Here is a 25,238-nt window from a genome sequence, read left to right as displayed (position 1 = left end):
CTATGTACTGAAATCTCTGAAACCATGAGCCCCCAAATAAACTTTTCCTCCTCTAAGCCCTTTCAAATTTTATTTTGGAACCAAGTCTTGCTAAGTTACTTAGGCTGGCCTCAAACTTGTCATCCTTCTGCCTCAGCCTCCTGTAGCTGGGGATTATAGGAATGTGCCACCATGTATGGAGCTTCTTCCACTTTTTTTTTTTAATATTAAAAGAGGCACTCAGTGGAAATTTGATGAACCAGCTGTGAAGAAAAAAAAAAAATACTGAGCGCCCAAGACAGCAAAGTTTGTGTTGATTATCTCCTTAACTTTGTTTTTTATTGTGTAAAAGTTATATGATCTAGCAGGAGATAATAGAAAAATAAGGAGTCCTAGTGGCCAAAAGTGGGATAAGTACTAAAAAAAAGAAATGATCTGAAATGCAGACACAAGAAGTATCCAAAATGATACTTTAAAAAATTAATCACCTTTGCAGAGTTGTTAAGAAAACAACACAGAACTCTGAAAAACAGTAGAAGGAAAGAATCAAGTAATTACACTCTCTTTCTTATTCCAACTGTACTTCAGGATAACTAAATTGCTAAAAGAAAACTTCATTTTAGAAGCATCGTAGCTAATTTATGATAGATGGAATGATAAGACTTAGAAAAAAAGAGAATAATTTGCAACCCCTTTGAAAATAATAGATCTAGGGAAGGATCATCAATAGTTGCTAAAATCATTAGGGAAAGAGCTGAGGCAGAATCTTACAATTGGTGGACCAGGGTGGTACAGAGCCCACTGAAAGTAGGACAAGACAATGTCTTACTGTAACACAATTAAAAGCACACTGTACAACCTATGCTATATTATGAAAAGGATGGAAATTGAATCTAATTAAGCCTGCACATCTAACTACCAGTTTTCTCTTACACACAAACACATGCACACATACACACACACCACAAAGGATGAACATGTTAAATAAATGCCACCACAAGGATATAATCATCAAATTCATGACAAATAATATTATTTCTTCAGCAAATGTCCTTAACCAAAAAAAAGTGAACTCTCACAGATTTGAGATATAACAATCAGTTATTAAGATGTGAACCTTGGGGCTGGGGCTATAGCTCAGCAGCAGAGTGCTTGCCTAGCGTGTGTGAGGTCCTGGGTTCGATTCTTAGCACCACATACAAATGAATAAATAGAATAAAGGTATTGTGAAAACTTTTTTAAAAAAGATGTGAACCTTGCTAGATCCTGACATAAACAATTCAAATATAGAAAGATACTTTCGAAACAGAGAAATTTGAATACATGCCAGGTATTTTTTAAGGGGGTAAGTAAAACCGTACGATGTCTGGGATTTTCTTTAATATTCTAGGCAGTATACTACAGTGATACATGTACACCCATATTTACAGCAGCACAATTCACAACAAATTATGGAAGCAGCCTAGGTGTCTGTCAGTGGATGAATGGATAAAGAAAATGTGGTATATATACAGAATGGAGTTTTATTCAGTTATAAATAAAATGAAGTTATGCCATTTGAGGAAAATGAATGGAACTTGAGAACACATGTTAAGTGAAATAAGCCAGACAGAAAGTTGAGGGTCAGGGCTGGGCTTGTGGCTCAGAGCATTTGCCTACCACATCTGAGGCACTGGGTTTGATCCTTAGTACCACATAAAAATAAATAAAATAAAATAAAGGTATTGTGTCCATTTACAACCAAAAAATATTTTTAAAAAGTCAAGGGTCTGATGTTTTCTCTCATATGTAGAAGCTAGAGGAAAAAAAGGGGGTGGGGGAATTTCATAAAAATATAAGGAAGACCAGTAGAATATAAGAAGATCAAGAAGGAAGAGGAGAAGAAAAGGGGAGGTACTGTGGGACAAAATTAACCAAATTATATTGTTAAATTGTGTACAAATATATAACAATGAATCCCATCATTTTGCATAATTATAATGCACCAATAAAAAATCTGGAGAAAAAAATATTGTAGGAAAAATGTAAGTGGAAATGTGAAAAGCTTGGAAATGCTGCTAAAGCTGGGTAATGGGTTTATGAAAGTTCATTAAGGTATTCCACTTTTCTATACCTTTGGTATTTTCCAAAATAAGAAATTATTAAAAAAAGAAAAATGTAATTTCTTTCTTTCTTTCTTTAGTGGCTACTGAATGACACAGTTTAAATGATTACCACTTCTGAATGATTCATTTATTCAATTAAATCAAATATTTATTAAATTTCTATAATGTGCTGGGTGCTATTCTGGAGATATAGTAATGGACAAGGCAATGAGACCCTGCTTTCACTCTGCCTATACTGAAGTCACAGAAGACAGAAAATATACAAGTTTAAAAAGCATTTCAAGAAGTGCTAAATTCAATGAAGAAAATAATGTAACAGGTACTGGGGTAGACCATGACTGGGGGCGTTGGGGGAAGGGCAACTTTAATCAAAATCATTAGTGTCTTCTAAAGCAGGCTCTCCAGAATCAAAACCAACCAAGCAACCTCTCCCAGATTTATAATATCTGCCAATTTCTGTAGAGTAATTACTCACACATAACCAATTTCAAACTACTTATGTGAATACAGTGAAAATTGTTTTGAGAAGAGATGCACACAACTGTCTCTTGTGAGTGGATATGAACAGGCTGCAGCACAATCTTAGCATAGGATGGCAACGGAAAGCCTGCATTTCAGGCAGAGAGAAAAACAATTTCAAAAGATCTTAAAGCAAAAAAAATCTTGGTAAATTCATTAAACAGGAAGGATAATATAATTGAAGTAGAGTAAGGAAAGGAAAGTGTAGTTAGAAAGGTACGAAGGAGTCAGATCATGTAGTTAGCCAACAGACACTTATTGAATAGTTCCCTCCTTTTCTACCTCCTTCCTTCCACCCCAAACACCTGGACTCAAGTGATCCTTCTGCTTCAACCTCCCAAATAGTTGGGACTACATTTGCATGCCACTGTGACACCTGTCCCTCTTTTTCTGATAGATCTATTCTAGAAAATAAACATGAGGGAGGTTGGAGCCAGGAGAGAGTGATATAAAAGTGTGCTGTTTTTTTTTTTTTTATTATTTGGGTTAATACATATGGCTTTTTGTCAAGTAAAAATCTTATAAAGAGGCCGGAAAAATGGGACAAATAATTTAGGATAGCAAAATGATTCAAATATATAAGTATTACCAATAATTATAATAATGTAAACAGACTAAATTCACTAGTAAAAAATATAAAGATTGATGGATTGGTTTCAATAGCAAAATCCAGACATGGTGTTTATTAGAGACATAATATAAGGATATACAAAACGTTGAAAGTTGAGTTACACCACACAAATACCAAAAAAAAAAAAAAAAAAAAAAAAAAAGCTGGTATAATTTTGTTACTCAGATAAACCTGTGTTCAAGAGAAAAACTTAAAGATTAGAAGATAACTAAATAATAAGGTCTAATTTGCTAAGAAGGTACAACAATTTAAAAACATACATGCACTGTTCAGTTATTAATTTTTGTGCAAAAAATTGCCCCCACATTTATTGGCTTAAGCAACACACACACTTATTATCTCATAATTTGTTCAGGTAGCATAATTTTTTTTTTTGTATTGCTGGGATGGGACCCAGGCTCTCACACATGCTAGGCAAGTGCTCTGCTACTAAGCTATATCCCCAATCCCATTAAATATATGTGTGTTTTCTGCTGGGGACAGAACCCAGGGCCTTGCACATGCTAGGCAAGAGCTCTACTCTGAGCTAGATCCCTAGCAATTAGGCAAATTTTTAGAAATCTGGAAACCTTTTTAAACTGTCACATTACTAATACATATGGACTGGGTTCTACTATCTTTTTCTTGTTTTTTCCCCAGGAATTTTTTTCCTTTTTATATATGCACAGGAATAATAAGCAATAAAAATCTATGTCCCAATAAGTCTAAAAAGAGATTTTTCAGCAAATACAAAATAAAAATTTGAAGTGACGAGAAAGTATTGTTTTTTTAAAAAAATTATTTATTCTAATTTGTTATACATGATAGCAGAATGCAATTCACTTCATTCTATACATAAAAAGCACAATTTTTCAAGTCACTGATTGTACACAAAGTATTTTCACACCATTTGTGTCTTCATATACTTAGGGTAATGATGTCTAACTCATTCCACCATCATTCCTATTCCTTTGCCCCCTCCCTTCCCTTTGACCTATCTAAAGTTCCTCCATTCCTCCCATGTTTCCCCCAGCTCATTGCCATTATGAGTCAGCATCCTCATATCAAAGAAAACATTTGGCCTTTGTTTTTTGGGGATTGTCTTGCTTCACTTAGCATTTTATATTCTCCAACTTCATCCATCTATCTGCAAATGCCATGATTTTATTCTCTTTTAATACTGAGTTAATGTTCCACTGTGTATATATACCAAAGTTTCACTATCCATTCATCCACTGAAAGGCATCAAGGTTGATTCCACAATTAGCAATTGTGAACTGTACTACTATAAACACTGAATGTGGCTGTGTCCCTGTAGTATGCTGTTTTTAAGTCCTTTGGGTATAGTCTGAGGAGAGGAATAGCTGGATCAAATGGTGGTTCCATACCCAGTTTTCCAAGGAATCTTCATACTGCTTTCCAGGTTGGCACCAATTTGCAGTCCCACCAGCAATGTGTGAGTGTACCTTTTCCCCCACATCCTCGCCAACACTTATTGTTGTTTGTATTCTTGGGAGATGCCATTCTGACTGGAGTGAGATGATATCTTAGAGTAGTTTTCATTTACATTTCTCTAATTACTAGAATGTTGAACATTTTTTCATATGTTTGTTGACTTATTGTTTATCCTCTTCTGAGAAGTGTCTGTTCAGTTCGTTGGCCCATTTATTGAGTTATTTCTCTGTTTTTTTTATATTTCTTACATACATGACAATAGTGTAATGAATTACAATCATAATTATCCATTCACAACACCATTTTTCGTAACTCTGTATATAAAGTATGTTCATGCCAAATTATGCCATTATACATGAGCTCTCTTATTATTTTTTGCATTACAATTCTTAATACACCTTTATACCACAATTTATCATATCTCTCTATATAAGGTATGTTGACACCAAATTCACATCTTCAGATATGTATTTTGTATAATGATGAGGGTCTCCTTCCACCATCCATGCTATTCCCCTTCTCCCTCCCTTTCCCTCCCACCCCTATTCCCTATCTAGAGGTAATCTTCCTCCCTTGCTCTCCCTCCCAACCCCATTTTGGGAGGGAGAAGACATTCGGCATTTGTTTTTTTGGGATTGGCTAACTTCACATAGTATAATCTTCTCTAATGCCATCAATTTCCCTGCAAATGCCATGATCTTATTCTTTTTCTTTTTTTTTATTGGTTGTTCAAAACATTATAAAGCTCTTGACATATCATATTTCATACATTAGATTCAAGATGGTCTTATTCTTTTTCTTTCTCTGTTTTATTTTCATTCTTTCTCTGTCACTCTCTTCCTTTCTGAAATTTTTGGTCTGTTTCCCTCTTATTCCATTCTTTTCTCTAGTTCCTCACTCTATTTCTATCCTTTTAACTATTCTACTTAAGGTTTTACTTAAGGATATATTTCACTTAAAACAAATTATTAAATGAGACTAAACAATAATGTTCTCCCAAACCACATAAAGCCTTTTGAGCCCAACTCAGTTCCAACTCTCTTCCTAACTTATCCAATATTGCTGTCCAATATTTATAGAAGTATTTTAAACCTCACAAATAAGATATTAAAATTATTTTATAGGGTAACAATTATTTGTGTTCAAGGTACACGTCTACCATTTCATTTGTTCAGTGCTCTTTGCTGCATTTCAGACTACTAGGCTTTTGGGATCACTTTCCTTTTTCCCCGAGATACATTCCTTAGAATTACTTTAGGAGGAGGTTTCTCAAGCATACTACTGAATGTTTGAACTAAATAATTACTTGGTATAAGGACAGTCTTATAGGATGTTTAAGAGCATTCTTGGCTGTTGAGAGCCACAGCCGAAGGGGCCCCAGCAAACTTTCAGACTGCCAGCTGATGAGCTGAAGGGGCCCCAGCAAACTTTCAGACTGCCAGCTGATGATTGGCTCACAGCGGCCCCAGCAACATCTAGCTGATTGGCTCCTCTGCGGTGATGCTCATTGGGCTGTTTCCCTGCCCTTTCAGACCATGGAGCTGCTCACTGGGGGACTTTTTTGGCTCCGCCCATGCGACCCAGCCAATCGGCCTCAAGAGCAGGAGGATTGTGGGAGGAAGAGGTTGTTGGGGTGTGTGGCTTGTGGGAAGCCGGTGGTGGCAGTTGGGCTCTGAGGGTTTTTTTCCTGAGGAGCTGTTTTGTTTATCTTGTGTGGTTCTAAAAATAAAGTTAGTTTCTTTTGACAAGTGGCTCCTGAATTGTGCCCAGCCAGACTGAGGCACTTGGCCTCTACTCATATGCCAATTGCATCTCCAAGTAGTGACAATCAAAGATGCCTCCAGGCCAAGTGTGGTGGCACATGCCTGTAATCCTAGCCTCTTGGGAGGCTGAAGCAGGAGGACCCCAAGTTAAAAGCCAGCCTCTGTAACTCAGCAAGACCCTGTCTCAAAATAAAAAATAAAAGGGCTAGGGATATGTCTCAGTGGTTAAGCACCCCTGGATTCAATCCCTGGTATAAATCATCATCATCATGATCATGATGATCATCATCATCTCCTGGGGCTGTGGTTGTGGCTCAGTGGTAGAGTGCTTGCCTTGCATGTGTGAGGCACTGGGTTTGAGTCTTAGTACCACATATAAATAAATGGATAAAATAAAGGTCCATCAACAACTAAAAAAAATAAAATAATAAAAAATCTCCAAACAAGACAGGCACAGTGGCATTCACCTATAATTGCAACTACTCAGGAGGATCACAAGTTCCAGGCCAGCCTAGTAGTACCTATCTTAAAACAAACAAGTATCTAAACATTTCTAAATATCCTGGGGAGGCAAAATTTCCCCTAATTGAAAATCACTACTTTAGAGCAAGCCTGATTGTTTGGGACATCTGATAAGGCCTTATACAAAGTAGGCTCTCCAAAAGCCTTGGGCTGCTTTACCACATTCCCTGAGATTGAGTAGAGAAAAGAGTCCACTTTCCTATTTAGATTAGATCATGACATTTACTGTAGCACAAAAGCATCAATCTTTGGCCAAAGTGGAAGTTTTCTTCTCCTTTTGAAAAAAAATAAATAAATGCATGGAATTAGTTCAGTCCTTTTCCTTCTCTTTCCCTATTTTTCTCCTCCACTCTACTAATCTAGTTCAGTCGTTTTCCTTCTCTTTCCCTATTTCTCTCCTCCACTCTACTAATCTTTCTGCAATTTTTTAAAATTAATGTCATGTGGATATACACAAAGGTGAGATTCACTGTGGTACACACACACACACACATACACACGCGCGCGCGCGCAAGTTAGCTCTGATTCATTACACTGTTCTTCCCTTTTCCCATCTCTCCTCCCACCCCTTCTTAATTCTCTTCCTCCATTCCACTGATCTCTATTTTTATGGAATCCCCCATTCACAATTTTTCCCCTAATTTTGTACTAGCTTCGGCATATCGGAGAAAACATTTGACCTTTACTTTTCTGGGTCTGACTTATTTCACTTAGCATGATGGTCTCCAGTTCCATTCATTTACTGGCAAATGCCATAATTTCATTCCTATTTATGGCTGCATAATACTCCATTATCAAGTGTTGATGAGGATGTTGGGGGAAAGCTACACTAATAATACATTGCTGGTGGGCCTACAAATTAGTATAACTGTTCTAGAAAGCAGTATGGAAATTTCTTAAAAAACATATGGAATCATCATATGTTACAGCTTCCCCACTCCTCAGTATATAATTCAAAAGATAAAAAATCAACATACTATAGAGATGCAGCTATATCAATGTTTATAGCAGCACGATTCAATACTGCCAAGCTATCGAACCAACATAGGTGCTTATCAACAGATAGCTAAGGAAAATCTGGCATATACCTACAATTATTTTAATTTTGTTCTTATTCCTATTTTGATAATCACAATTTTAGGTCGATAAAAATTCTGTGCACTCTTAGGTTTTCTAGTTTCTGTGATGCTGCTGAGCTTTCTTTCTTTTGTTCCTTTGATAATCTGTCCCTTCTCCTTTGGCTGCTTCATAGTATAGCCTTCTTTAGTTTTGGTCACTACTGTGACACCAGGAAACAAACCAGATGGTGTGGAACTTCCAGGATTTCTGAGTAATACATAATCCCTAATTCTGCATGAACCAAGAACCTAAATCCATATTCTAGGGCTTTTAGGATTATCTAGAATACTAAGAAGATTCCTTTGGAGGATACTAACTGAGACCGGCCTTGGTAATGTTTTAAATTAAACACTGCATCAGATCACTGTTGTGTTTCATTTTACTATCTAAATAATGCTGATATTGTTGAAAAACTACTGTTTTATTGCATAATTCAAATGAAAACAAATAGAAGAACCATTGGTTCTACTGAAGATTTCATATGTCTATCTCTTTTTTTCTTTTCTTTTGATGCTTAGGAATTGAACCAGGTCCTTGCACATGCCAAGCATACACTCTATTACTGAGTTACTACACTCCCTCCATTTAATTTTTTTTTTTTTTTTTGCAAACAGGAAAAAAAGTATACCAAACATTCATTTTAAAACATTATTTTGTGGTACTGTTATTTCTACAATGTTCTTTTTGCCAATGAACATACTATATTCGGGGCCCAAGATAAATCTCCCCTAAGTCTCCTGATCTTGTCAAATGGTCTTTGCTGGCTGGAATCAAGCAGTAAGATCATCTAAGCTTCTTTGGTGTAGGTTTGGATTTGACCTAAGCATCTCCACAAACTTGAAAGGTTTTCTCAAAAAATGCAAGTTATGTTTTTGATTTTATTGTTTGTTTGGATCAGCTACCAAATAAGAGGAATATATTAGGATTAGTTGTTACACATCTTATATTGTTGTCTCTTTTTTCACCCTTGCAGCTTGCTGAAGAAATCATTTGTTCTAAAGAGTTTTTCGTTTGTTTGTTTGTATGTTTTTTAGTGGTAGTGAGTACTGAACCCAGGGGCACATCCCCAAACACTTTTATTTTTTATGAGGTCCTGGTAAGTTGCCCAGGTTGGTCTTGAAATTGGAATTTTTCCCGTTTTAGTCTTCCACAAAGCTGGGATCTCAGGCATATACAACACTGCCATTTGTCCTGGAGAGTTTCTGATGGGCTAGATTTGATGATAGCACTAATGTGATATTGGTTAATGGGTTCTGTTGATTATAGGAAATACCTGTTGTAATTACAACAGAACCTATTAGGTGAGTATAAAGGCTTAAATCACATCATATTCAGTATTTTTAAGGAAAAGAAAGGAAAACTACATCATAATGGCATCATAATGGCAATTGTGATTTTCTATCAGGAGGTATATGCCATCTGGTTGTCTTTCCTTTTGAGACATTACTAACAAATGTTGTTATTATGTATTAATTTATGAGAGGTAAAAAGGGTGATATTCTATTATTCTTTCCTCACTTATTAGCTGAAAAACTATCAAACAGATATTCCCTTTAATCTGCTACTTGGTTACCCAGTGGTACAGGTAAAGACAGATCCTTCATTTCCTTTATTGACCAGTCCTCAGAATAATGAATTGGTTCACTACAATACTCTGATGGTGACCAATTCATTTTAAAAATATCATTATGAATTAATAAATGTTAATATTGGGTTTGTTTTGAATAAAAAACTTTTTGTATGGGCTGTGGATATGGCTCAGTGGTACAGTGCTTGCCTAACATACACAAGGCCCTGGGTTTGATCCCTAGCACTGTGAAAAGAACTAAAAAACCTTTTTCTATATCTCCTTTAATCTGTTAATATAACAAATCATATCAATTGATTTTCAAAATTAAGTCAACCATGCACTTTCAGCAGAAACCTCAACTTGGCATTAGGAGCAATTGAAAAACAATACTGCTTGATTCAGAGTGCAAATATTTTGTTTAGGATTATACATGTATTCATAAGTAAGACTGGCTCATACTCTTCTTAACTTTGAGTATCAAGGTTATGAAAGCCTCAAACTGATTCAGACACTGTTTATTTGGTTTTCTTTGCCTTGAGAAAGACTGCGGAAGACTGGAATTCTTTTTCCTTGAATGTTTGGCAAAACTTCTTGTAAAACTGCCAGGACTCACTGCTTGTTTGTTTTCTAAAGTTTTTTTGAATTGAAAAGTATACACTTACACACACAGGGAAGTTCATAAATTATAAGTATAGAGCTTGATTCATGGTTATAATAGCAGTTTCACCCTCCCATACATCTCCTCAGCCTGATCCTGAGTTTTGCAAGAGACCAGATGAGTCAGTGGGAACAATACCTGCAGTCTTTTGACAGGAAAAGTATTTAGCAGGTTTGGAAGATATAAATCCAATTCAGCAGAAAAGTCTGAAGGACTCTATTATAAATTCAAGTTAGCAGGCAAGGCAAATTTTACCTACTAGACCAACTTATTCTAAAGGAGGGTTTTTAGAGAGCTGGGATTTTATACTTACTTACTTACTTACTTACTGTGGTGCTGGGGATCAAACCCAGGGCCTTGCACATGCTAAGCAAGTGATCTACCAATGAGCTACACCCTAAGCCCAGAGATCAGGGAGGTTTTCATTCAAGCTACCAATGCCTTTTCTGAGAAACAATACAATTTTTAAAAAATAGCAAAAAATAATCTTTCATTATTTTGATCAGTTTAGTAATGGTGGAGCTGCATCAACTCCTAACTGACCATTTCATTTGTAAAAACCTGACCCACCTCCACCTCCTCCTGTCAGGTAATAAATAACTTAACTTCTCTGCCTACCAGGTATGTATCAGGAACAGAAGCCATTTAATAGTTTAGATGTGCTTTGCGCGGTCTGGCAAAAATTAATGAAATCTTAACCATTCTTGATTTAACTGTGAAATTTTTACATAGAGAAAAACTAATTTTGATCAGCATAACTATCCATTATAAAAGTATAAAAGGGCCAAGATTTTTAGCTCAGTGTAGAGTGCAGGCCTAGCATGTGCAGGGCCCTGAGTCTGGTTCCCAGCATTACAAAACAAAAACAAAAAGAGAATAGTGATATCTCCAATACCCCAAGGCTAGGACCCTAGTGATCAGATTTCCATGTTCATGTAAAAACATTTATTTAATACATATATTCTGGGTGCCTACAGTGTTAAATGCAGTTCTAGCATATACACTCACTCAAAGGAATGAGAGTTAAGATTTCATTACCTCTTCTCAATAACTCAAAGTCTCTTAACATAAAAAGAGCAAAAAGGAGTATCTGATTTCTTCAACCAACACTCTGAAATCTCCATAAGCAAACAAGACAAATCAAGTACTTTCCCTACTTTGGACTTTCTGGTAACATATTTTCCACAGCTGCACTGCAAATATTCAACCAGCTAAAAGTTTAGCAATATATGAATCAAAAAACTCACACACAAATATACAAACAACTGTTATTATATTAAAAATACTCAACCTCACTCATAATTAAAGTACAAATATAAACTAGAAATGTCATCTTCACCTATTAGTAAAAATAAAAACTTAAGACTGGGGCTGGGGATGTGGCTCAAACGGTAGCGCGCTCGCCTGGCATGCGTGCGGCCCAGATTCCATCCTCAGCACCACATACAAACAAGGATGTTTTGTCCGCCAAATACTAAAAAATAAATATTAAAATTCTCAAAAAAAAAACAAACTTAAAACTGGTAACATCAACTTTTGATAATACACAGCCAAACATTCCTCCATACATTTTATTGGTGGAAGCTTATGATGACTTATCTCTCTGAAGAAGATGTACTTACCTTTGCTTAAGGAATTGTACTGTTAGAAATTTATCCTAAAAATATGATAGCAATGAGATTACAAGGATATAAGTACAGTATCCTTACTGCAACATAATTTATAACATAACACACTAGAAATGACCTAAACATTCATGAAGAATGAATTGGCTGAGTAAAATTACAGAAAAGGAGGACAAAAGTATACTATCCTGCTGGGAGCCATCAGCCAAGTAGGTATGACAAATTCCTTGCCAGCTTACTCCCATGCTGTCTAGTGGAAGGACTTCTGTAAGGTGACCTTGCTCAAGGACCAGGGCAGGATCCCAATTATCAACTACGGGGTTTGAGGGCCACTCAGCTGTCTCTATCGGTGGGGCTGTTGGTTGAATTAAACCCTCTTGTGATAAAACGGAGTTAGTAACAGCCTCCTGTTGTGGCCTTTTTCCTAACAACCCCTTTTCCTTTAAATTTTCTTCCTCTGTCTGACTAGCTCGAGAGACCTTCTCTTTTGCTTGATCTAAAATGTCTTTCTCCATGTTTTGAACCTCTAACAATTTACTTAACATCTTTTCAGTTTGTTTTAATCTACTATAAAGATAACGCAACCCAATAAGATAACACAAAACAAAACCGAAACTGAATGAAGCAAAAACGGAATAAAAAATCGTTGTATCAATTTTCTCTTCCTCAGGGCCGACAAACTTCAAGCCTTTAGTCAACCATTTTTTCCAGTTTGCCTGAGAAATTTCTAGGGATAGGCAGCTTGAAAGAAAAACAAAATAAATCAAAAGAAGAACACATTGTTTTTTGAAATGGTCACCCATTCTCTCGCATTCCCTCAGGGGCGAGCAATTTCACTTACCCCCAAGCTTCAGGCGTTCCCCGTACGGGCCACCAGATACCGCAGTCTCTGGCTGGGCACAAATCAGGAGTCTCCACACAGCTTGTAGATTCAAACAGCAATTCTTTATTCCCGAACTCACACTGGCCGTCTACAAACACGCTCTGGGGGAATCCACGTTCTCTGCCCAAATCCACTTCTCCCAAATCCACTCTCTGCCCAAATCCACTTCTCCCAAATCCACTCTCTGCCCAAATCCACTTCTCCCAAATCCACTCTCTGCCCAAATCCACTCCACATGGGCTTCTGTCTCCCAAAATATACTGTCTGACCCTAAGCACTCAAGAGGAACTCAGCAGCAGGATACGCCCTATTCTAAAGGGGGAACACCCTAATCTCCTATTATGCTAAACTGCCCTATTCTAAAGGGGGAACACCCTAAACACGGATCCTGCCCTGGTCCTTGAGCAAGGTCACCTTACAGAAGTCCTTCCACTAGACAGCATGGGAGTAAGCTGGCAAGGAATTTGTCATACCTACTTGGCTGATGGCTCCCAGCACTATCCCACTGTAAACAAAGGAATGAGGCAGATCTTTATGTAGTGATATGAGATGTCTAAGATAAACTATTAAGTGAAAAACAGTCTATATGATAGAATAGAATAATCTGTAATAATATAGCCAAATTGATATAAAAAGGAAAAAAGATACAATACAAAATTTATAATAATTTCTAGAATTCCAAAGAAACTGTCAACACTTTAAGTACTTTGGAGAAATGGAGATGAGGTAGTAGGAAGAAGAGACACTTCATAAGATCTTTGCTTTCTTTATACCTTTGTATTGTATGGATTCCTCAACTAGAATATGTCTTGTGTCTTTATTTATTTATTTACTTATTTTTTAAGTTGTCAATGGACTTGATTTTATTTATTTATATGTGGTGCTGAGAATCAAACCCGGTACCTCACACATGCTAGGCGAGCACTCTACCACTGAGCCACAATCCCAGCTCGTGTTTTTTTTTTAAGTATTTTTTTTAGTTGTAGATGGATATAATACTTTTATTTATTTTTATATGGTGCTGAGGATTAACCCAGTGCCTCACCCATGCTAGGCGAACACTATGCCACTGAGCCACAATCCCAGCCCTTGTTGTTATATTTTAAAAATTTATCAGTTTTGAGATTTTGTGAAATTCTTGTCAAATTATAAGTTTCCTGCTATTTCTTTTTAAATTAACTTTCCTGCTCTTTAAATATGCAATATCCAAAAGAAATCCCTGCACTTCCTTAACTTGTTTCACAGATAACTGAAACAGTAATTTTTATGGATTAGTTAAGACCATGCTATTTATGAAGTACTTTCAGTAATAAAAATAAAGTTGTCAAAAGACCAAGAAAAATAACAAAAATGGGTAAAGTAGCTGTGAAGTCCAAGATATTATAAAATATTATATTTTCTTTTCAAAATTTCTTGGAAAAAAAGAAGTTGTAAGCTTAGAGTACTTTTTCACCATATACTATAAAACTACTTTTTAATATAACTAAATTGACTTTAGTAATCAATTACAGAAGTCATTTCCTAAAGCTTACCAAGTTGGAAAGAGACACAGCAGGGAAAAAAACTAAAGAGTGAAAAGCAGAAAAGGAGATGACCAAAAATAGAATTAGAGAAGGGAGTAAGTAATGTCTGTTAGTACAAATGGGTAAAAAGGTGACTTTAGAGAGTCAATTCCCATAGTAATACTATACCTAACAGCTGGCTGTGTTCCCCTGTGATGGAGTTCTGATTCGGGTCTGAAAAACAAACAATTGAAAAGAAAAGAAAAAATGAATGATCAAAACAAATAAGTTTTTAAAATTCAGCAACAAAAGTCAACCCAGGAAACAAAAATTTAAAAAAAAACTTACATTAATGAAAGGATAATAAAAACAGAATGAGCTATTATAAAAAATGATCACGGGGCTGGGGATATAGCTCAGTTGGTAGAGTGCTTGCCTAACATTCACAAGGATCTAGGTTCAATCCCTAGCACCACTAAGAAAAAAAATTAAATAAAAATTAAAAAAAAAAGATCACATTGCTCAAAAAGTTAAATACTGAATTACTAAATGACCTAGTAATTCCACTTCTAAGTATATATGCCCCCCCAAAAAAAGTGAAAACAGGGACTCAGATATTATATGACAAAGTTTATAGAAGCATTCTTTCCAAGTCAAAAGGCAAAAACAACCCAAGTGTCCTCCAACAAATGAATGAATAAACAAAATGTGGCATAAACACAGACTGGAATGTTATTCAGCTATAAAAAAGAATAGAATTCTGATACAATCTAACACATTGATAAAATTTGAAAACACTCTCTAAGGGAAATAAACCAGACACAAAAAGACAAATATTGCATGATTTAATTTACATGAAAACAAAGTTTAGTGTTTAATAGGAGTTGGGTAGAATGTACTAAGGAGTGTTATTGCTTAATGAGTACAGCTGCTGTTTGGGATGATGATAATTTAGGAAATAGCAGTAATGGCTGCACACCACTACAGATGTAATTAATGCCATGAAATTGTATACTTAAAAGTGGTCAAAATAGTAAATTTTGCATTAACTTTACCACAATAAAAAGTAAATTTAAAAAATTATCACACAAACACTATCCTGCAAATTTCCACAAAGTATTCACAAAGTAGGATGATTCAGGGCCTAGGACATGAGTTACATTTTCTCTTTAATGACAAAAGAATATATTATGAAAACAGCTCAAAGTCAAAGCATAAATAAAAGCAACTCATTACTGCTAGAAGGGATGTTCTGATTTTAAACTGGCTTTTAAAAATATTCATTTCAGTAATCTGAAATAAAACCAGTGGCAATAAACTGAGTTCCTAATGCAAGAGCTATTGATAATCACCATTTAACAACCAACCACTTGCTTATTTTAAAGACTTGAAAAGCATTAAGGGCTAAATATGGAAGAGACCCTGAGCTCCACCTTCCTCAAAGATTAAATCTCTTGAAACACTTGAGGATTACATCTGGCTTCCCTGAATGTGTCTTAGGGAATACAAATAATTTTAGATTGAAGGGGTCTATGAACAATAGGGAAAAATTACATCTTCATTTTCACTAACTTCTAATTGTTTAATATTTTCCGCAATTATGATGTAGACAATGAACTACATAAAAGTACCTATGATTTCATCAACAATAAATATCAGATATTTTTGTATCATATTATTGCTGTCTTAGAAAAAATTCAAATACTATTTTTGATGGTCCATGTATGTAATTTATATATAATTTAATTAAATCTAATGCTTTAAAATATGCATCCCAAGGCTAGGTATATATAGCTCAGTGACATAGCATTTGCCTAACATGTGTGAGGCCCTGGGCTTGATCCCCAGCACTGCAAAGTATTACTTAATTAAAATATGCATTCCAGACAAAAAGAAATAATCGGATAGTTAAAAAGTTCTGTTTTCTGATGTCTGCTGTAGTATACCTTACTACATCATCAAACAAACAAACAAACAAACAAACAAGATAGACACCAGATTTCTAAAACTAAAGTTTTCATGCTGTTGAACATTTTAAAATATAATCTCAGAAAATTTTCTTCCTTAATTTGGTTTTGAAAAAGAGGAATTCCAAATTTTCTACTATAGGACGCTTCCCCCAAAACACCAGCAAACTAATTTCCAGCTTTTATTTTAAACATGTCCTATAGTTCAGTTAAAAAAAAAAGTTATTGGTTATTTTTGCACATAAGACTAAATAGGAATAACAATTCTACAGTAAGGTGATGTATTAGATTCTCCCCCTTCCCATCCTTTGGTAGGGGAAAAAACTATGCAAGTGTATTGATGGTATGCAAAGAAAGGCAGAAGAAAAAAAATCATAGAATTTTAGAAATGGAAGAACTTTGGTCGTAACCTAGATCTAGTAGTAGATTTAGAGGAAAAGCTGGAGTGGAGTATCATATCATCTATTTTTCCTCTTAAAATTCTACCAACACCCCTTTCTCACGATTTTGATTCCCAGCTATCAGTTAATGGGAATGTCTTGTATCTCTTACATGTGCTGGGTCAGAAAATGTTGAAAACTTTTTCTCTTAGTATTTTTGATAAAATTAATGCTTGGGTTAATGGTCAGACACATTCACAGTACTGCTAAAAGAGAAAGGTTAGATACATTGTCCTCTCTCTTTTTTTCCTTTGGCACTGCTGTAGACTGAACCTAGGGCCACATATATGATAGGAAGGTGCTCTACCAATAAGCTACACCCTAGCCCAAAATATGTGTTATGTTCATGCTCCTCAATACTCTATATTTATAATTTTTTTGTTCTTAAACCAAGGACAGCAGCCTAAAACAAGTTATATGGAATTCATGAAATATATTATGGGAATAGATAGCTCAGGCAAAGTAAAATGATTTTAGGGAGGAAAATAAAAATGACTTTATTAGAAAGAATTAGCTCCTTCTTTACTATATATATGCATGTTTTCTGAGTTATGCATGCATGATGCATGTGCATTCTTTAGTCAAGCCAGGACTCTTCCTTTGAATAACTTCCTCTATCTAAGTAGAAACAAATCTTTTATGTGATTCCCTACAAATTCAACTTAGCGTTTTGTTTTTTGTTATTATAATTAAAGGCTTTCTGGGCAATCTTTGTTACTTACTTGGTAATTTTTTTATTCTAATTTGTTATATATGACAGCAGAATGCATTACAATTCATATTACACATATAGAGCACAATTTTTCATATCTCTGTTTGTATACAAAGTATATTCGCATCATTTGTGTCCTCATACATGTACTTAGGGTAATGATGTCCATCTCATTCCACCGTCATTTGAAAACTAGTCTCTAAGAATCCAAAAATCATTCAATATCTTTTTTTTTTTTTAAGTGAAAATGGCAAATCTGGGAGTGAATAAGTTCATGAACCCACTAGAATGAAACTAGCCATGACTTAAAAATCACAGTTGGGGCTATTGTGAATGGGGTTGTTTTCCTAATTTCTCTTTCAGCTTCACTGCTTGGAGTATAGGAATGCAACTGATTTATGAGTGTTGATTCTGTATCATGCTACTTTGTTGAATTCATTTATTAATTCTAGAAGTTTTCTGGTAGAACTTTTTGGTTCTTCTCAATATAGAATTATGTTGTCAAGCAAACAGATAATTTGAGCTCTTCTTTTTCTATTTGTATCCCTTTAATTTATTTCTTATGCCTAATTGCTCTGGCTAATTTCAAGGACCATGTTGAATATAAATGGTGAAAACAGGCATAACTGTCTTGTTCCTGGTTTTGGAGGGAATGCTTTGTTTTTGTCCATTTAGAATGATATTGGCCTTGGGTTTGTAAATGAATATCACCCACAGTCATTTTTTGTATCTATTCTCCAAGGTACTTTTTACAATAGATTTTACAATGTTGAGGTATATTCTTTTTATCCCTAGTTTTTTCAGTGTTCTACACATAGATGGATGATGTATTTTGTCAAATGCTTTTTCTGCATCAATTGAGAAAATTATGTGGTTCTTGTCTATTGATGTGATGAATTACATTTATTGATTTCCTTATGTTGAACCAACCTTGCATCCCTAAGATGAAATCCACTGGATCTTGGTTCACTGTCTTTCTATTGTCCTATATCTGAACTCTCCCATTTAGTATTTTTCCTGCCTGTCACTGGTAAGGAGACACACAAGTTTGCTTTAGACTGGGAACTATCCTAAATATTATTCAAAATTACATTTATTTTAACCAAATTATTTCCTGTAAGAGGAGTCATGTGCTGATAATATACTTTTACCCTTTGATGACCTTCCCAAACTAAGCTACATCTAGGCTATAATATAACCAGATTATAATCAGAAGCCCAAGATACTCTACAAATCAAAATGTTAGTTCCAATAATAATAAAAAACAACAGAGAAACAAAACATATACCTTTTATTAATATCAAGTAGATGCATTCGGAAAAATGAACTGAAAATATTTTCTGTAACAGTAAGAATTTACAGTAGTAGTTTTATAAACAGGCATGTGCTTAATTAATACATTTATCCTAGGTAAATGGTAAGGAATGAAGATTTAATTTAGTTTCTTGTCAAGCACATTGGAGAAGAGAGAGATTTAAAAAATGACTTTGGGTGATACTCATTTACAAAACTACCTTTGTGAAGTTTTTCTGAAGGACTTTAATATTTTTCTTAGATTGCCCATAGGAATACTTTTTCAAAAATTCCTTTGAGAATCTCTTCACTTACCATTTATAGTGGAGAATCTGAAGTAAATTAAATGTTAGCCTATGTCTTGCAGCTCAAATTCAGCACAAGTCTTAATTAAACCCATTAATTTCATTTAAATAACAATGTCAATTAAGAACATACCAAGGCTATAAACATCAGTACATTTACAATATTATCCTATTGACTTATCTATACATACAAGTCATTTCAAGATATCAAACACCTAAAATAACTAGCCCTAATGTAATATATTTATAATTTTCCAGACTCCAACGTTTTAAAAAACTAAAGCATCATTATCCTAAGAAATCATTTTGACTCAATTAAGCAAAGATGATTAAAGATGAAACCCAAAACAACTGACATTATTATTCAATTTACTAGATTCTGCCTCTCTATACAGGAAGGTTTTCTAAGTGGGGACAAAAATTGAAATAAGGTAAACTCTAAAAAAACAAACAAACCAACCCTATATTCTTTACATAACAGATTCTGAACTTACTGCAATGAAACTAAATAGATCCAGAAACACTTACATATTATTATTTTAATGGAGTTGAATGAATGGGGTTGTTTTCCTAATTTCTCTTAGTACTCACTCAGTACTATTTTAAATAAATAAAAATAGAAAAATAGTAATTTTAGGTAAAGTAATTAAGTGATAAGATAAAAATGTAAACCAATGAATAAAAAATTAATAAATCATTAGTTTTTGTGTTTTTAGATTACCCCATAGAGTCAAAAGATCCTTACCTGAAATTTTAATATAAGAGGAATATAGTTTTAAAAAGATATACAGAGGACTCAAGATGTAGCTCAGTTGCAGAGTGTTTGCCTAACAAGTGCAAGGCCCTGGGTTGAATTCCCAGCACTGCAGTTTAAAACAAACAAACAACAAAAACAAAACAAATAAAAACTACTTAACTACTTATGCCAAAAACAGATCATTTAGCTGATATTTATATTGTGGTCCATACTATCTGCCACATCAATGAATTTACGTGTAGACACCTAACCACAGATAGAATAAACTGCTATAGGAGCACAGAACCATGAACTATACTTTATATATGGTACACAATTACTTTGCACATAAGTGCATATTCCTTAGTATACCAATAGGGATTTAGTGAGAAATGGGGTAGATATGTTAAGTGTTATGGTTTAGATATTAGTGTTCCCCCCAAAAGCTCATGTGTGAGACAACACAAGAACCTTCAGTGGTGAAATGATTGGATTATGACAAAGTCTTAACTTGAACAGTGAATTAATCCCCTTGTAGGGATTAACTTGGTGTTAACTGTAGGCTGGCAGGGTATTGCTGTAGGAGATGGGTCTCTAGAGGTTTGTCTTTGGGGTATATGTGTAGTGAGCTTAGTGTCTTTGCTTTCTATCATCATGTGAGCTACTTCCCTCTGCCACACGCTTCTAACATGATGTTGTGTCTCACCTTGAGCCCCAAGGAATGGTACCGGCTGTCAAAGGACTGAGACCTCTGAAACTGTGAGCCTCTGAATAAACTTTTCCTCCTTAAAATTGTTCTTGTAATATCTTTTAGTCACAGTATGAAAAAGCTGACTAAAACAATAAGTAAATTGGCAAATCAATTTAACAGTTAAGTAGGCTTCTGTAACATAATTTCTCATACCCTTCAATATGCTAATGGCTGCCTAATTAATTCCCCCAAAGAATATAACATTAAGCACTCCTAAATGTATATCAGAAAAGATAACTCATTTTGCATCAAATACCTTGTATAGCTAGTCTTATGTGATATACATTTGGGAAATGTCAAACTAATTAATATCAAGATACTAGGGTTAAAGGATAACTCCCTAGATCCTCATTCCCATTTCATCACTCACTCACTCAGTACTATTTCCATTAAACCAGTATTTTCTAAATTTGCCTAGTCAAATATTATAAGGTATTAGTTATACTACAATTATAAAGTATTAGTTATACTACAAATTCCTGGATCACAAAATTAACTGTCATTACTCAATTTTATGGGAGGATCCTCAGATTCTATAGCTTTACCAACAGCCTCAGATGACTACAGCATCTCAGAGATACTGTGGATTGGTTCCAGGAAATAGTAATAAAGTGAATATAACAATAAAGTGAGTCACACAATTTTTTTGGTTTTCCAGTACATATGAAATTATTTTTACACTGTAAGTGTATAATAACATTATGTCCAAAAAACCCAAAATACATACCTTAATTAAAATTGCTTTATTGGGCTGGGGATGTGGCTCAAGCGGTAGCACGCTCGCCCGGCATGCGTGGGGTGCTAGGTTCGATCCTCAGCACCACATACAAATAAAATAAAGATGTTGTGTCTACCGAAAACTAAATATTAAAAAATTTTCTCTCTCTCTTAAAAAAGAATTGCTTTATTGCTAAAACAATGCTAATTGTTATTGAAGTCTTCGTGAGTTGTCAACTTTTCGCTGGTAGAGGATGTCACCTCAATGTTCACAGCTGCTGATAGATAGGGTAGTAGTTGCTTAAATTTCCTTCTTTCCTTTTTCCCTCCCTCCCTCCCCCCCTCTTTCTTTCTTTCTTTCATGTGTTACTGGGTATGAACCCAGGGCCTTGTGCATGCTAGGTAAGCACTCTACCACTAAAATACATTCCCAAAACCTTTTATTTGAGATAGGGCTTGTTAAGTTGCCAAGGCTGGCCTCAAATTAGCAATCCTTCCACCTCAGCCTTCAGAGTAGGTGGGAGAATACCTGGCACAGTTGATTAAATAAGACAATGATGATGTTTACCACAATGAATTCTTCCTTTAATGAAAGATTTCTCTATAGTATGAGATGCTGTTTGATAGCATTTGATCCACAGAACTTCTTTTCAAATTGTCAATCCTCTCAAATCCAGCCACTGCTTTATCAACTAGACTTATATAATATTCTAATTTCTTTGTTGTCGTCACTTCAACAATGTTCACAGCATAACAAGTAGATATCATTTCAAGAAACCACTCTTTACTTATCCAAAAAAGCAACTTCTCATCCATTAACATTTTATCATGAGGTTGTAGCAATTCAGTCACCTTCTCCGATTCCAATTTTAATTCTAGTCTCTTCGTATTTCCACCACATCTGCAATTAATTCCTTACTAAAGTCCTGAATCTCTCATACAGGCAGGAATAAACTACTTCCAAACTCCTGTTATTGTTGATATGAATCAGAATTTCTTAATGATATCTAGAATGGTGAATCCTTTCCAGAAAGTTTTCATTTACATTGCCAGACACATCAGAGGAACCACTATCTATAGAAACTACAGACTCAGGAAATATATTTCTTACTAAGTTTTGAAAGTCAAAATTACTCCTTCACCTCTGGATTTCAGAATGGATGTTGTATTAAGCAGGCATGAAAACAACTTTTATGAAAACAACTTTCATTGTCTATCAGAGCTCTTAGTTTATCAGGCATATTGTAAATGAACAATAATATTTTGAAAGATATCTTTTTTCTGAGCAACTCTTAATAGTGGACTTAAAATATTCAGTAAACCAAGCTGGAAATAAATGTGCTGTCATCAGGCTTTGTTGTTCCATTTAGATAGCAACAGGCAGGACAGATTTAGTATAATTCTTAGGGGCCCTAGGAATTTTGAAATGGTACATGAACCTTGACTTTACTAGCTGCATTAGCCCCTAACAAAAGAGCCAGCCTGTTCTTTGAAGTTAGGCATTAACTTCTCTCTAGCTATGAAAGTCCTAGGTGGCATCTTCTTCCTATGTAAGTTTTTCTGACTACATTGAAAATCTGTTTAGAGTTGCCACCTTCATCAACTATCTTAGCTAGATGTTCTGTTCCCAGGTTCAAAATTGCTGCTTGCTGTTTCATTTTGTACGTTTACATTACAAAGATGGCTTCTTTAATTAAAACTCATAAAACAACCTCTGCTAGCTTCGAATTTTTCTTCTACAGCTTCCTCACCTCACTCAGCCTTCACAGAATGGAGATAATTCTGGAAAAATGATTTCATGTTTCTTAGCCTAAATTTACTATTTATGCAACTATGTTGCAGAAAACTGTTAAGGATTAAAGATAGTAGATACTCATTAAATGGTAAGTATAAAAAAAACCTGAGGTAAGCCATGGAATCATCCTCATAAGAAATAATAAAAATTGCAGCGCTGCAAGTATCATGGTAAAAATTAGCTTTTTGGTAACTGGGCATATTTTCTAGAATTCTAAACATTTTGTACTTTAACAATATGAGGAAAATATGAAAGTAATATGTCTGAATTCTTGGCACATTGACTTAAAATTGTACAACCATGTGATAATAATAGTTTGATTCTCCAAAGTTTGGGGGTGGGTAAGGGAATCTCATGAAAATCAAAGGGAGATCAGTAGAAGAAAGAAAATGGGGGTGAGAGGCAAATTATATTGTTATATTGTGTGCATGTATGAATAAGCAAAAACAAATCCCATAATTAGATACAACTAAAATGCAACAATAAAAAAAATGAAAAGGAAAAAAAGATATTTCCCAGTCAAGTATGGTGATGCATGCCTAAAGGCTCCAGCTACATGGGAGCATGAGTAAGAGGAACATTTGGGCACAGGGGTTCCAGAACAGGCTGGACAACACAGAGACACTGTCTCAAAAAACAAAAACAAAATATGTACAAACAAAAAATAAATATATTTCCTGATGTTAAGAAGCTCATAATTGCTGGGCAAGGTGGTGCCAATGGCTCCAGAGGCTGAGACAGGAGGATTGCGAGTTCAAAACAAGCCTCAGCAAAAGAGAGGCGCTAAGCAACTCAGTGAGACCCTGTCTCTAAATAAAATACAAAATAGAGCTGGGGATATTGCTCAGTGGTTGAATGCCCCTGAATTCAATTCCCAGTACCCACCCCCCAAAAAGGGCTGGGGATGTTGCTCAGTGGTTAAGTGCTTCTGAGTTCACTCCCTAGTACCCAAAAAATAAATAAATAAAAAGCTCATAACCTAGATGAAGAATCAAATTCAACTAAGAAACTAAGAAAAGTAGTAATATCTTACATTTAATAACATTCTAGTTTTTAAAATGTTTTCACACATCATTTGATTCTCATGATAACCCTGGGATATGTATAGACACGAAATATATAAAGAAGCCAAAGCAGTGGGGCTGGGGTTGTGGCTTAGTGGCAGAGCACTTGCCTACCATGTGTGACACACTGGGGTTGAATCTCAGCATTACATATAAACAAATAAATAAAGGTCCATCAACAACTAAAAAAAAAAAAAAAAAAAAATTAAAAAAAAGTCAAAGTGAAGTTAAGCTCAATGGTTTGGCCAAGGTGTACTGAATGTACATTTCAAGGACTAGTTTGAAACTGGATTCTGACTTGTCTAATACATTATGCTGGTTGTTCATAAAATTTGGGTACAAGAATAAATGTAGGTAACTTACAAGTTATCAAAGTAGTTCTCTAGAGACACAGTGACCACAGATGGTCATATTGTTATAGTTCAGAAACATCGCCTACTCAGATAAGATGGCCCCCAAGACAGGACATGGTAAATACAGGGCAGCTTCTGTGGTTAGGAAATCCAATAAGGACTCAGGATGAAAGGGTAGAGAAAATTAAGAAGACATAAACAACATTCATCTCTACAACAGTAAGTATGCTTCTGTTTCAATATTTGGGGGGGAAAAACTCCTTAGCAACCAAACTATTTTATTTGTGTTATGTTAGTTATATCTATAAGAATACAAACATTCATAAATATTTATAAAATAAACTATTCATAAATATTGAAAGTGCTTGTAAAATTCATTTTATACTAAACATCTCAATAAGTTTTAACTGTGACTTTAGGTTTCAGGATGTGATTCTACCTTTGCACCCCTATCCTGACTTTAATCCAAGTAACAGAAAGTTGAAGCTCTTTATAAAAATTATTTGTAACTTCTTTAATTTGAATTTCATTATTTGGCAGTTGTGGGGATGGAACCAGGGTCATGCACATGCCAGACAAGTCCTCTACCACTGGACTATATCCCCATCCCTAAAATATCATTTTTATATGTATATGCTAGAATATCTTCAATATCGCTTAAAATTTTGCTAATCTCTCTCTCTTTTTAAATCAGGTTTAGATCCTATGCTTAGCAACAGTATCTAACAAGATTAATAATGCTTGTATTGTATCTATTTTTAATTTCTCCTCTATGGCAAGAATGCTGATATCTTA

At 34.9% G+C, this 25,238-nt stretch overlaps 1 protein-coding gene across 5 annotated transcripts in view; it reads right to left on the bottom strand.

Moving 5' to 3' along the window:
• Slc12a6 (solute carrier family 12 member 6) overlaps positions 1-25,238 on the bottom strand; it is a 94,636-nt gene that overhangs the window by 33,880 nt on the left and 35,518 nt on the right. For 3 of the 5 annotated variants that reach the window (XM_076850512.2, XM_076850513.2, XM_077109156.1), the window contains one exon: positions 14,500-14,544. The exons of the other annotated variants lie outside the window; for them this stretch is intronic. In XM_076850512.2, the coding sequence (XP_076706627.2) occupies positions 14,500-14,544 (45 nt within the window). The remainder of the gene's footprint in view (positions 1-14,499; positions 14,545-25,238) is intronic. 5 annotated transcript variants of the gene reach the window in all.

This window comes from Callospermophilus lateralis, chromosome 3, assembly GCF_048772815.1.
Source record: "Callospermophilus lateralis isolate mCalLat2 chromosome 3, mCalLat2.hap1, whole genome shotgun sequence".
In the NCBI taxonomy this organism is placed as follows: domain Eukaryota; kingdom Metazoa; phylum Chordata; class Mammalia; order Rodentia; family Sciuridae; genus Callospermophilus; species Callospermophilus lateralis.
This window is presented reverse-complemented; position numbering and strand designations above follow the sequence as displayed.